The 14,862-nt window shown below is 32.9% G+C and overlaps 1 protein-coding gene, 1 long non-coding RNA gene and 1 pseudogene across 4 annotated transcripts; 1 reads left to right on the top strand and 2 right to left on the bottom strand.

Annotated features, from left to right (window-relative positions):
* Window positions 1–1,125: 1,125 nt before the first annotated feature.
* On the bottom strand, window positions 1,126–3,263 carry LOC143305019 (glutathione S-transferase-like; annotated as a pseudogene).
* Window positions 3,264–4,652: 1,389 nt separating this feature from the next.
* LOC143305020 (uncharacterized) lies at window positions 4,653–11,237 on the top strand. 3 transcript variants are annotated; one of them, XR_013061693.1, is made up of 5 exons: window positions 4,653–4,880; window positions 6,341–6,522; window positions 7,072–7,176; window positions 7,653–7,948; window positions 8,353–11,237. It is a non-coding gene; the product is annotated as an uncharacterized LOC143305020 (long non-coding RNA). The 3 variants fall into 3 exon arrangements; XR_013061692.1 differs by having other exon boundaries at window positions 4,832–5,348; XR_013061691.1 differs by lacking the exons at window positions 4,653–4,880; window positions 7,072–7,176 and having other exon boundaries at window positions 6,390–6,522.
* Window positions 6,051–10,896, bottom strand: LOC117164961 (glutathione S-transferase-like). Its single transcript, XM_076627577.1, has 4 exons — window positions 10,755–10,896; window positions 9,630–9,797; window positions 7,540–7,682; window positions 6,051–6,512 (listed from the first exon to the last, which is right to left on the bottom strand). Exons 1-4 carry the CDS (start codon window positions 10,894–10,896, stop codon window positions 6,345–6,347), a joined length of 621 nt encoding a protein of 206 aa, XP_076483692.1. The 3' UTR covers window positions 6,051–6,344.
* Window positions 11,238–14,862: the final 3,625 nt, after the last annotated feature.

Here is a 14,862-nt window from a genome sequence, read left to right as displayed (position 1 = left end):
AAAAAATAGATTGAAATTTAGATTATGAAATATAAAAAAAATGATATTGTATAATTTACAATTATTTTCGATAGCTTACGTCAGTATGTTGGAGTGTAAACTATAAAATATTCAAAAACTGATACCATTTAGACATAATTTAGAAAAACAATAAATTGCGGAAACCGATAGTTAAAACTCGATACGATCGATACTCCAAAACTCTAATCCTAATAATTACTCAGCAATAATAACCGATAATTCATGTTGATTAATGTTTGAACTCCGTTTTTTTTCTGTATGTGTATACAAATTTTATACAGTTTGATAAAGCGAAATTAAATTATCATCTTTTTGTACTACTTCAAACATTGAGATTTGTCATCTTCAAGGTCGATCACACATAGTTTCAGATTGCGGAGTTGCAAGGATAATTAATTTTGCAATCGGTTTTCCTTTGATATAGATGTGAATACAAATAGCCATTGATTGACAATATACCGAACCAATTCTAGTTTAATTTGAAGTCATCGATCCTTTGATATTTTTGGAAGAATAGTAAAAGTACAGAGAAAACAAGAAAAAATGGCGTTAACTAAAAGATAGCTCCAATGTATCTCATAAATATTATCTATATATCATTTGTAAGATGTAAGTGACCAAGATATCGAATTATACAAAAATTGTATGTAATGATTAATACTTGAACGTTACTTACATTTATGTACATGAAAATTTGATCTTTTATTAACTAAGTTATTGATCGACAAAATGACTTTCTACATAATTCTCCGCCTGAACTGAAATGCATATCTTTTTTTACGCAAGCCTTATGTGTAGCTAGCAACGAGCAAACAGATTAATTACTTTACACACGGTCGTATCTTATTTGCTGTAGGCGAGTTCTCTCGTGTAATCAACGAAGTACTCAACTTTAAAGCGATAACAGAAGAACATTATTGTATCGACAAAAATCATACTTTTTTCAAAGAAATATGTAACTCGTATTTTTTTTAAAGCAACCCTCATAACGTATTGAATAAAATAATCATACATTTTTTTTGTTCAACATTTGTAAAATACGATATTATCAAGATCACCAAGGAGGTAATCTTCAATTCTTAATGAATATAATAAAAAACATAATTAATGATTGTTTGATGGTTTTATTATTATCTCTATAATACAAAAGCACAACATCGTGTCAACAGTTTATATAGTTCGTATGTTTCTGTAGGAATTGTTGGAATACAACGATATCAGTCGCATGCGGATAGAGTGTTTGATCGTACAGATTCTTCCATTCGTTGCCCAGCGCCATCCCCACTAGCGTACGTTCGTTAGATGTACCGCGGCGGCTGGCGCGTGCATGCTCTTCCGAGAACTCGGCGGAAGAAACATAAGGATATGGATGGAACATTGGGCACGTCGGTGTCGCGCCTTGACAGCGTAGCGCTTTGTATCGAGAAGCTGCTAGAAGGTTCCGTGGCACGTGACGTTACACAGGCATCTACTCAGGTCACACTCATTATAGAGAGTGGGGGTTCAAAATCTTTACAAGCGCCACAGGTCACTAAGGCAGTCAGTCTGTGAATAACTAGCCAACTGTCTACATTCCAGAACGCACATTTATAACTCTCGAAATAATTGTTTAATAAATATCACATTATATTATTTCAACATAAACATTGTGTCTTCCACAGAATATTAATCCTAATTCCAAGATTAAATTCTAACAGGGATACACAAATAATAGTTCTCTATCACAACGTAATCTAAAGGGAAAACCCTAACTAAATGACAAAAATATCGGTAATAACTGGAACTAATGAATGTTAAAAGCAATCAGTATATTCCATACAAACTTCCATCAACACGATTCGTTCTTCATTCTCTCAACACACTAAGACCGCAATCTTTAAACGCTTATAAAACCATAAGCAATCGTGAAGTTTAAAATTCGCTAACTGGGCGTCTCTCAATCCAGTTTTTGATCTTGGGCAGGAGGAGGACCTTTTTCTCCAGCAGCTTCAGATTCTCGTAATTCTCGATCAGATCAGACTTGTACATAAAGTTCAAATAATCGAGCAGAGCAACGAATGTTAAATCAGCCCAAGAGAGAGTACCATCGTAGAAGTAGCCGTCATTTTCCTTCACTTGCTGGTCCAAACGTTCTAAAATGAACAGCAGCGTCTCTTCAGCAGCCTTGCGTTTTGCAGCTTTGACCTTCTCGTCCTCCTCATAGTGGAAGGCGGCAATTTCTGAAAATTTGTTTTCAGTTAAATACTATTCGCTAATGTTATACTAATTTGAATACAGTGTTGTGCGAAATTTAAATGATACTGAAGATAGAATTACAATCCTTTTTAATCCTTTGTCTTGTATTGTTGACATACGTGTATCGTTCGATTAAATCAAATATTAAATCGGATTTCAACTAATAAATACCTGAACAGATATGTACTATCTGTTATCAAGATTCTCATAAGATTTATGCAAAACAGCACTGGATACTCACTATGACGAATATCATGAATAGTATCAACAGTGGCATCAATATGAAGATTTGCCCAGTCAGTCTTTCCAGCTAAGTCATATTGTTTGGCTAAGTAACGGCAAATAGCTGTAGACTGAGCAACCTTCCTTCTATCAGCTACGAGCATAGGAAGCTGGCCATAAGGAGTCACTAAAAACATACAACTAATAGAATCAAAGATTCTATCGAACAAACAGATTATGATGCTTCTTAAATATCTAGCTTCCTGTTATCTGTTTTGGAAAGATATAATTTAATTTATTGATAATTTATCAGCAAACAAAGGGCATTGTCTCCTTAACAATACCTATTGTTCTCCCACATATCTTATAGAGCAATGGAGAGTAAACAATAATCTCTGTTATACTCTGCATAATTGTGTTCTACTTTATTTAGCTACTTTAGTTAAATTAGGAAAGATGAGATTTAAGAAACAGAATTTCTTTAAATTTTAAGCTTACAGGGCTTTATTTCTGGCCAGACGTCCTTTTTGATACGTTCATCTTCAAATGGAATACTAGCATAGCTGAAGAAGAACGGATTGGTTCTGCCAATGCCGTAACTGGGAAGTAAGTCAATTTATAGAGCGGCATCTTCCTGGAAGTATAATATATACAAAGTAAAAACAAAGAATCATTGATGACAAGAATTATATTATTACAAATTATGAAGTATAAGACAATTTAAGTAAAAAGCATCAACTACTAACTACTCGCATAGCTATTTGTATCTTTATATTTTAATATAGCTTAGATATAAAAAGAATATTATTTTTGGATGTAATAATGTATAAACTTGCGCCAAATATTATAACAAAATATTGCACTTTCTATTTAAGTAGGATAGACATATTACCGGCATTTATCTTTTTTCTATAGCAATGAAATTGTTTATAAAAAAGTTTATAAGAAAACTATCAATTAATGCAAACAACGCATTTCAAAATATTAATTACATTCGCACGATTCGTTATCTCTAGTATTAATTTAACCATATGGTTCTATACACCCAAGACCCTCTAACAGTAATTTAGTACCATTACTAGTCGTATGTACAATGTATGTTTGTAGACAACTTTCGTAACTACAAAACATTCAGCATGATTATATATTCTTCCAAACTTAAGAAACATTTTCTACTTGCATACTTAAATTTATCGATCAATTATGAACATATGATAACATTTATTTCTTTCAACTACTAATTTTCAAATCCTCTGCTGTTCCGTTAATTGAACGACGCGCCGACTTTTCGTACAAGTATCTTGTATCTTATCTGTATTATTTAGTTATCAATAAAGAAGAAACATTTTCTAATTGTATACTTAAATTTATCGATCAATTATGAACATGTAATAACATTTATTTCTTTCAACTACTAATTTTTAAATCATCTGCTGTTCGGTTAATTGAAGGATGTCGGCTTTCTGTAGAAGTATTTCATATTTATTATTTAATTATGAATAAGGAAAAAACATACAAAATATAGTTTTTAAACGGTTTATTATTTATAAAGAGAAACTTTGATTTAGGATATATATACTATATATATACTATTTACTTACAATTTTTTTTTTTAAGATTTCAAAGTCGAAACAAGCACAGGAAATTTCCAAGCCGGTTAACAGAAACTTGAATGAGACAAAAATAACCTTTAGATCTCTATATGTTCTTCTTCCCCTCTGTTGCTTCCATGTAACTCTTATCCTATTGGTGGAGCTGTGCTGATATGTGAAATTATGACTACATAAAAACATCCGGAAAGACTCATTGAATGATTTTATAGTTTAAGGTTAATAAATTTCCATAAATTAAAGTTGAAAACTTATGAGAACATGTTTTCTGTAACAAAACTTAGTAAAAACAAACTAGTAAGGTTTATAGATTCTTTAATGATTATGTATGTATTCATAAACTAGTTCGATAAACATCGTTCGATAAAACGTCGAACAACACACAACATTGAAGCGCGAAATTTCAAATTCAAGGAAAGATAAATAACAAATATTGCGAACAAATGATATTAAATTTACAATAATCTCATGTAAGAAAAAATAAAAGGGATAAAAGTAGTACAGAAGATAGAAAAATCCATAAAACTGGTGGCTGGGAAATAGAAAATATATAAATTTATGTTATTAGAGTTTAGTACTTCTGTCGATCAATGTGTTACGACCGTTCGCGGAGAGACGCAGTCGCAGCAGCGAGAGGCGTAAATTCTCGCTACGATTCGGTGAATCGACGCCGCGAAGTAGTCGTTCCCCTGTTTCGGTTAAGATAAGAGGTGGTTAAATGAATATGACACAGTATAGTAAGTTATATTTCACCGTTTATTCCAACAACTTATAACGAAGGCAGTTACGCTGGTGCGTATGTACGAGATTTTTTTTTTTATTTATTTGTTGAAATTACAATCAATTCTCGCGTTGAGAATATGTACGAGATGAATGAGTGACTGATCTGTGGGTGTGTCCTACCCGGTGGAAGGATATTGACCGTTCGAAGGATGTGAAATCAGAACTGTCTTGGGAGACGATGCTGTCTCGGAGGAAAGCTAAGGATGGGTGTGTCTAGCGCACGGGACCATCGGATTTGTAGGTGACGATTTTAGTTAGGAGAGTGAAGGAAGTGGCTTCGTTGTTAATTGGTTAACGAAGGGTCTTAACCACCCTCGAGAGAAAGTGGTTAGTGGGAGGAAAGTTGCAGCATACGTGAGAAAAACTAACTTTCCCTTGTCCAGTCGGGGTAGACAATAGTCTTTAGAAATTCTTCGGAAACAGACGTTTGTTTGGTTTGAAGGACCTTTTCTAGGAAATCTATGAGATTTATGGAAGGTACTTGAAACTATGGAGGATACGCTGCGAGTATCCGGTGACATCTGGTTGCCATATTGCTCGCGGTGCGACGTAACAAAATGGAATAGAAAGATTATACCACAGACGAAATTATACTTTATACTTTATTATACTTTATACTTTATTATTACATTTTAACGTTTTAAACGTTTTAACGTTTAACATTCTAACATTCAGTTAGAACTTTGTATTGATTAGAGATATTGTAACGACCAGAAATATCGATACATATATCAATACTTTTACCTCGAAATTCGTAGATTCGTACTCTTCATTGTCCATACAAATTGTGTCATATATGTCCAAACCAAATTTAATTTACGTGCATTAACGTTTTCAAATCCATTTTTTATTTTCAAAGAACATCATATTTGTACTCGGTATTGCCAGTAAGTATCATGAAGAGACGAAACGAGTATCTCGAGTTAAGTATTGTTTAAAATAGTATATAGACATCTAGATATAACATTCAATGATTTCTCCCTCACTTATTGTAAATTATTGATATTGTAAAATTATAATTGTAAAATTATATAGTAAATGATATTGTAAAATTAAATAGTAAATTCACACGATGTTCAAATAATTCGAAATAACGATAGACCAAAAGCTGTTTAAACGAGACACAAGAATTAATCGTGCATTTTATTAAAAAGTTAAGTACGAATAAAAGAAAGAAAATTTTCGAACTTTTTTCGAAAGAACATACATTTATTATACAACATACATACATTTATTATATATTGTGTTCTTTCAAACACAATAATACCTTCCATAAAGGAGCACAGCTCAGATGAGACTTTTTATAGTTAAACTTTTAACGTACTCATAGAAACGAAATTTTTTTTTTAAATAGAACTGTTACATTTTACGACACGTATAACATCGAACATTTACCAACATAGCGATGCCAGCGTACATATATATATATATACTGGTGTACTGGTCATCTTTTTTCCACACATTTTTAGCTTTTTAACTGTTGGTGAATGGGCGCCTAATCAGCCAATCAGAAATGGCCGGTATACTATGAATCCTTCTCTTCAATGCTCGAAGAGCTGGATATTTATCTAAAGCTGATGCCCCAAACATATATTCGTAATTTTCAAGGGCCGCTGTAAATACGAAGTCCGCCCATGTCGTCTGAAAAAAGGTTTGTATACATTTATTTTGTACCTCCTCTATTAAACAATTTTTTTAATTTACCTTGAAAAATGTGAAAAATCGAACTCTTAACTAAAGATCACTAGCTTTTTAGGAAGAATTTGGATTTTTATTTTATTGTCAGAATTTAATGGATAATTTTAGAAACTTCAACCTTTGGAGGTATTTGTTAATTAAAAATGACAAAACTAGTATTATGTAAAAAAGAGTAATGTGTATCCTGAATCAATGTCGAATGGAAATTAGACAGTTCTATAAAAATAAGCCTTCTCACGATTCCACAACTTCATAGCTTAATTAAATACAATTCTTCGGCGATATAATTACAAATACATTTACAGGAATTGTGTAATATGATAAATATCTCGTTAAAGAAATTGAAATCGTAAACTCTAGATTCTAGTATTCTTTCACTTTCATGTTTCCTATGAGCCCTTCAATCGCTAAATATTTTGCAATGAAACACGTATTATTAAACAACATAATCATACTAAATTAATTTAATGTGACTATTTATTATTATTATATAATAACACAGTGATGAAAGAAATAAACTGGTCAAGTAATCTAAGGAACGATAATACGTATCTATGTCAGTGACAGTGAGAAAAATTCAGATATCTGTACTTAAGTGATTACACTTGTAAGTATCATTATATATTATATAAATATGATATTTCGAATGGTATCATTTATCACTCATTAAACAAGAGTGTCATATCCAGAGAAATGATTTTACATATCTTAATCTTTGCTTTGATTACGATAGTAATAATTTCTATCAAACTTGATGAGGAAGATACATGAATAATTATCTAAAAGCTGAAAATCTTGGCAAATTCATTTGTACATAAACTAACAGGAGTGAATTTTAAAAATACACTCTGCTCTCAACAATTAAAGCTGTCTTGTCGCAACAAAGTTTCAATAATTTTTTATGGACAACATGGCCCAGTTTGCACAAAGACTAAAAATTTTAACATTAAATTTGGATAAAAAATCTTACGGTAGAAGGAATGATATATCCTTTATTTTTGCCAATAATCTGGTCGAATTTAGTCAAGTAAAATGGTATTGTTTCGTTCAAAAGTTGATTCTTCCTCGCTTCCTTCTTTTCAGGATTCTCCACCATGCGATAGTAGCAGATTTCTGAAACGTATATGAAACCAACCGTTACGTTCATTTGTGTTTTTCCCCCCAAACGAAGAGAAAATAAGTTGTGAAAGAAGGAGTAGCCTCTCATAGTACCTACAATTTCTTCATTCTCTTTGCTTTCTTCAATATTGCCTCAACAAGTTCCTGTGGTTCACGATACTTGAAATATATACAATGTTACCAGCGTGGAAATTGTCTTGGAAACTTGGAGAATCTTTCAAGAGGAACAACATTGCTAACTGAGATTCGAGAAAGGAAAGGTAAGTAAATCCTTGCTTCTACTTAGAGCTTTTTTATTTACTTCTGACGAGTAAAGTACTGTTATTAAAATTTGATTAAAAGTACCAAGAATGTCGAGATATAAACAACCATTTGTGGAAAGGTCAGGAGAAGCAGAATTATCGAATAAACGTTGTATAACTCTTAGTGATTAAGTAAGAGAAGAGAAACGAGAAAAAAGTCTTTTATCTAGGTCTTAATAAAGTATACTATATTTATCTCCATATCAAGAATAACAACAAGATATAAACAGTCTTCTAGAAATTGAGTAAATATTACATAATTACATCTTGAGCAATATTTTGCGTCTTAGCTTTTGCTTAATCATTATGATAATCTTAAATATCTGTAAATTCTTCACAGACTCTTTGCATCTTCTATACAGGTATCTCGTGATCATGTGATAACACACAGGAAGAAAAAATGGAGGAAAAAACAGCGTAAAAAAAAGTTGCGTAGGAGTATCGTCGCACTACATCATTCGACAATTGATGCACGTCATGGCGATCGTCACGGTTTAAAGCAGGCCATCAAAAACACGTTTGTTATCGTATGGAAAAATCTGCGACGTTCCATCTGTTCAGGTGCATCGAATTGTGAATCATCGGCGGTACGAAGCAAGGCGAGGGGCGTAAATAGAGAAAGAAGAGAAGAGAAGGATTCGCATAAATGATAAAATATAATCGTTCGTTCCTCGTCGATGGCGGATGGATGGCTTTAATCGTGGACGATATCGATACGATTATATTTTATACATTTGAAACAAATATAAAAGACGAGCAAAAACCAGAGATACGATCGTTATGATATTATTCAATCGGTAGCCTATTTACCTCGTTTTTTGTTCACCTTCTCTGTCTAGTAATAATTTTTCGATTCGACTGGCGTGACGTTACGTTGGCGGTGTAAAAACACGATTTTAAACACCTGCGGATAGTTGCATGAGTTTCGAGCGATTCCATTCCCTTCGATTTATATTTATGCGATCAACGCGCGGATCGTTAACGCATTATGCAGACAGCAGATGTTACGTAATCACACATATCGTAATTGGAAATTAGTAACGTTATCGCGTACCAGGATCTTCCTGTCTTTGATCATTGAGTAACACTTTGTTGTCCTCGCTCCTTCCGCGGATAACCAGCGTTTATCATATAGAGACAGGGATTTGCAAAGAATAAAAGTTGTAGAACGTTGAAAGGCGTTGAGAGAAACGTGATGTTATCCCGTTATTCGTTAACGCAACGCAGTTAAAAAAAATCCCGTAGGAAGATTACGATAATAGATAACCTGAGTCGAGTGTTTGTCGGGGGATCTAAAAGATTCTTTCGAGTTGAGCGTCTGAGATTGCAGAGAAGAAAATTTGGAAGCCATCGAATTCGTGATGTCGATAGAAATCTTCAGTTGGAATCGTTGTATCATAACGTAGTCTGCTTATTGTCGATAAGACTTTACTAAACTAAAAGTGACTACTAAAAGTTTCTATCCTCTAAATTCTATCTACGATTCTATAATCTAAAAACTGACTTTTGCAAACAAACTGTAACATTCGCTTAACGGAAAGACATACGTATCTTGTTTGTACTCGTCTTTTCACAATGAATTCTTGAACGTCTGTCTCTGTGGTGAGACAAATGCAAAGTCATCTCATCAGTTACTCACCTTGCTTCAAATCTCCAAGAGTATCGACGAGCTCGTCGCATATCATCGCATCCCATTCGTCCTTTCCCATTAGATCGTACTTCCTCGCCAAGTATCGCGCCACAGCGTTACTCTGCGCTACCGGTTTCCCGTCTATCTCCAGCACAGGCAGCTTTTTATAAGGCATTGCTAAGAACAAACATGGCTCATATGAACACTGTGTAGAGGGAAACGATCGATAGGAAATCACAACACAGCTTCCGAGGCCGTTGCGTTCTTGTGAATAGATGAATCGAAATCATTTCGGTTTTAATCAACATGGCCTAGTAAAGAAATACAGAAATGTCTTCTTTCTCCTTTTTTTCTTTTCTTACGATTACGATGGACATGGTATCGCGTGTTTTTGACTGTTGGGAAGAACCTAAAGTTTTTAAAATCAAGGATAAAAGATAATACCAGACACGGAAAAAATATTAGAAAATGTACACGGTTCTTGTAATGAAAATTGAAATGCAAGGAATATAAATCGAATGTCTCTTGCGAACGTAATTTTGTGTTTTACACCGACAGGATTGATTTACAGATTTACGTTGATTTTTGGTTTCTCTATCTGCAAGCGACATATAAGATTATATCGAAGACTATGCTGCGTAAAACTTTTATTATACTATTTACGATAGAAATGTCGCAACGGAAGATCGAATTTTATGTCTGCTTTGTTCTTTCGACTTTTTAGCTGTGTTCTTGTTCATTTCCGAACTGATTTCAATTTTTTATCCTTTTTTTCCGACAAGTCCTAAAAAGTTTTTAAATTAACGAGAAACGTAGAAGTATTTTTGTATTCCTATTTTAAATCACCTATTTACGGTTTTCTCAAAATATTCGAAATGCTTCGATTCATTGAAAACAATAAAGATTGCAACACAAAAATTCGAGAATCGTAAGTGAATTAAGTTGGTATTCGATAAACACGATATTACGGAAGCAAAACTTAATGAAAAGTTCGACTTTATTCCGTATGAAATTTTGCTTTAAGTAAGTTTAGCCTGCACGTGAAACGAAAGATTTATATACAGAAAAGTTTGAGTAAATGGTAGATATCTGAGAGTTGAACGATGAAAGTAAAAATCGATTCTTCACGCTTACAATCCTTGTATTCAGGCCAGAGTTCTTCGGGGATCCTCTCGTCGGTATACTCGATGCCAGCATATGCAAATATATACCGTATATGTTCGGCACGACCACGGGCATTGAAGTAGATTAGTTTGTAGGTATGTCCGTCGCTCATTTTCCTTGCTCTGTCAACTTATCGAGAAAAATGTTACAATTAACTCGTGTAATTAACAGACTGTGTGCGTGTTTGTGTGTATAGAGAACAATTTATTTATAGATGGAATAATTCGTATAATACGCAAAATAAATCATTTAGAAGGCTGGAATATGTGTTTTTGAAACAATTAATTATGTCGAAAAATATTTCAAACGAGATATAATTATGAAAAAAATAATAATTAAATGTATGTAAATGTATGTAATAATAGTTAAATGTATGTAAATGTAATAATTAAATGTAATTAGTTGTGAAAAAAATAATAATAAAAAATAAATAAATGTAAAAAAAGAATTAAATGTAATTAGTTTCTTTTTACGCACGCGATATTATTGGCGATATATGAAGGTCAACTTTATTTTTTTAAATAGATATATTTATACATATATTTATAGATATAAATACATATATTATATAGATATAATAGTATATATAATATATATAATAATATATATGTCGAGTCTGAATATCCGAGTCCGAGCTCGAGGCGCCCTCCCGGGGAGGGCTCGCGGGAGGTAGCGGTTCTGCGTTGAAGTTCTCCATCGTCCGGTCGCGCGTGGGGTACCTTTATTGTCGATAGTTACACTAGTGACGAGGGCCTCAGGCTTGATAACGAAGCCGCGGCCAACGGGAGGACTATCATATAAAAAGCAACAGGATACACGAAATAATATAATTCTGACTAGGACAACATAAACGCAAGAAGTGTTGATATTGAAAAAAATATTTAATTTTGTATATAAATATTTTCATATTTAAAAAAGTTTCCGGAAGCAGGAAGATTTACAAACAAATAATATCATAAACCGAATGTTTCATGATCCTTTTCTAATTAGAGTGTGTGACAGCATGTGAGACCGTTTCTTAAAAATATGACTTATTGCAATTACTTAATCGCAATTATAAACGATTAAGACCTTCTCGCAACGAGGCAATCTATCCAAAGTATAAAACTCGTTATACTTGATGAGAAAACAAATCTCTACTTAGGTTTCATTTCGTTTCATCGCGTTCATAAAAAGTGAATTTGTATGAACACATCGTGCAATTTAGTAATTAGGACCGTTGATCTCGCTGCAACATAGATGGATAGAAAAAAGCCATTTAAAATGATACAACGTCGGGAAGACAATTATGAATATTATAAATGGAACACAAGATAAAATTGTTTAAGATTAATTCTTCTTTTCTTTTTTTTTTTAATCGCGAGTGTTTGCAAACGAAGTTTCAATCTGTTTACAATGATAGCAACGAGAGGAGGATGTCTATGAAAGTTATAAATGCGATATTGAATAACATTTCTGCGAGTGGGTTTGTTTTTCGTTACAAATGTTTTTTAAACGAATCTGTAATCTGTTGGAAACTACGGAACAGTAACGGGACGACTGATAGGGAAATAAAAAAGATCGCGTTTTATTTGAACAGACAAATCTTTGAAATCTATTCGAAAGTCTATTTGAAATGGTACGAGCTTGAAAAGAACGGTGAATACTATAGAAGAAGGATTAATTAAAATTCTTATTAATCTGTATGCTTTATATATTAAATACCTTGATCGATGCCAAGATAACAAATTATTATACAAAACAGTGAAGTATCCACGTCTGACATTAATATTGAGTATTACCATTACTGTAATTTAATTTTTAACCGATCCTGAAAATTCCTTAGAACGTAAAAAGTATAAAATGTTACTGTGCATTTCAAGATTAAATGCACTGTAATTTAGAAACAGTTATGAAGCGGAAACAAATAATTTATTCAGAATAAGAATTCTACGTAATCATGTTAAAAAAAAACGTACTTATAACGCGTTTAAACTCCAAATATGTAAAGACAATAAGGGGAAAAAATTAAACGAAGAATCGTATTTTTTGTAAATTCACACAAGATTTTATCCAAAAAAAATTGGCCTGTACCAATATTTTTATTTGTCGTTACAAGTTACGAGGGTATTAAAAAATTGGCCACGAATGTACCAGAGATAAGAATTTATCAGACTTGCTCTCGTAAATTTCAAGACGTTGCATCGGATATTCTTGAAAATCTTTGGACAATGGCCTCGATATTTCGCAGCTTCTATCCTCGAAGCGGTAGAACTCGGCGTTAAAAGCGACAGAACTGGAGAAACCCGGTGACCGCGAGCCTTTCACGCTCTCGACAGATTTCTCATCCCTCGTAATCCTCCCGGTGTCACCCAATTTCCACCCTCGTATTGCGATTTGTTGCTTCCAACGAGGCGACACCTTGTCTTGTGATTTCCTTTTTCGTCGCGTGAAACACGACCGAACACTTGTTCAAACACACAATTCATATTTATCTAACTGTACAAAACGCCGTGTCATTGAAACAGTAGCATTCTTTGACTTTTATGTAAATTCCAATAAATTATGATAATGTTCGTGGAGACATTATTGCTACCTATTTTATCTGTCGTGATCCAAATTGATTTGTGGCTACGTATGTATATATATATATATACATACTATATACATACATATATATACATACTATATACATACTATATATATACATATATATATATATTTGTATTTTCTTTTGTTCTTTCTTTTTAATTTATGTGATCTGAGAATTACATTTCTGAGAGTTCGGTGAAATTCGATGCTTTATTTTTATCAGTAGAATCTTCCTTGTCATTGTCAGAGCGCAGACGTTTACGCGTTTACGGAAAGTTTAAGGATACAAAAATACAGAAAAATGTAGAAAATATGCAAGAATATGTAAAATATCGAAAGTACAGTACTTTTAATAATACTTAGTAGCATGCTTACAAACAAATTTCTTTTGTATTTCTTGAAATTGCGTAAAGATTCGCGGTAATTATCGGATTTTTGTCCTCTTTTATCTGCTTTTTTTATTCGCAACTTATATGAGATATGAATTAATATTCAACGACGTGCGCTCTGTGCTACGAAATGAATTATCTCGCGTTAAGACTGCGGCAATTCTTACGTTTGATATTTCATTTAACGAACAGCCGCGCGTTCCTGAGTTTAAAAACCGCCACTCTGAACTTACGCTGAGAATAATATCAGGAAAAGCGAACGAGAGATGATTAGAAAGAAAATGCGAGGAGCAGTGAGGGGGATATTACTAGACTGCGCTTTTTTGTGCAAGTATAGCAGGATGTTTGGGAGTGTAAAATTTTAACGAATGCGTATAATATGAAGAAATATATGAAATATCCAAGGTATAGTTTTATTAAACTTACTTTTTATGATGCTTCGTAGGTAAAACAATTTTCTATCCAGATTCCACTTTCTCAATTATATTTTCAAAAATGCTCGATAAGGAGTACAATTTTCTACCCAGGTTGTACCTTTCTAATTATATCTTCCAAAATTCTTGATAGGTGAAACAATATTCCACCGACGATTTACTTTTTTAATTGTATCCCCCAAAATATGGACCTGCTTAACGTTTAGATATTATTATTTTTTTCGTTGTTACTTGATACGGCTAGCAATTAAATAGTGAGAATAAGAAGAATTGGAAGTGCCATTTTCGAAAAAGAATTTTGTTTTTCCTTGAAGAGGTTGTTTGTATGAAGGTTAATATCACTAAATATGAAGGGAAGTGTAATCATAATAATTCGTACAGTTTTTAACGTTTCATACGTGATATATGTTGTGTATGATGTATGTTATACGATTAGTTCCCTAAATTAGACTGTGTGCACCATGTGCCAGCAAACTCCCTCCATCGTGCTTGAACATGTGCGTAGATAAATCTGCCTCAATTATCCCATCAGATAAGAAAATCTCTACTGACCTTCTTAAGCAAACTACATAATGGACTTACATATCTTCTCTTAAGATATAAAGAAGATATTTTTTTTATCGTTAATTAACAGATCTTTGAAACGATAGAATAGAGATATCGTAAAATTATATAAAGTATTAT

Source organism: Bombus vancouverensis, unplaced genomic scaffold, assembly GCF_051014615.1.
Source record: "Bombus vancouverensis nearcticus unplaced genomic scaffold, iyBomVanc1_principal scaffold0075, whole genome shotgun sequence".
Lineage (NCBI taxonomy): Eukaryota > Metazoa > Arthropoda > Insecta > Hymenoptera > Apidae > Bombus > Bombus vancouverensis.
The sequence above is the reverse complement of the archived record's forward strand: the minus strand, read 5'-3'. Positions and strand labels throughout refer to the sequence as shown.

Excerpts from the sequence above, each read along its gene's own strand:
- LOC117164961 (XM_076627577.1), bottom strand. The coding sequence starts at position 10,896 with ATGAGCGACGGACATACCTACAAACTAATCTACTTCAATGCCCGTGGT. Across the intron at positions 9,798-10,754 it reads CTGGCCTGAATACAAGGATT|CAATGCCTTATAAAAAGCTG; the intron begins GTAAGCGTGAAG and ends GTTTGTTCTTAG. Across the intron at positions 6,513-7,539 it reads GATATATCATTCCTTCTACC|ACGACATGGGCGGACTTCGT; the intron begins GTAAGATTTTTT and ends ACCTTTTTTCAG.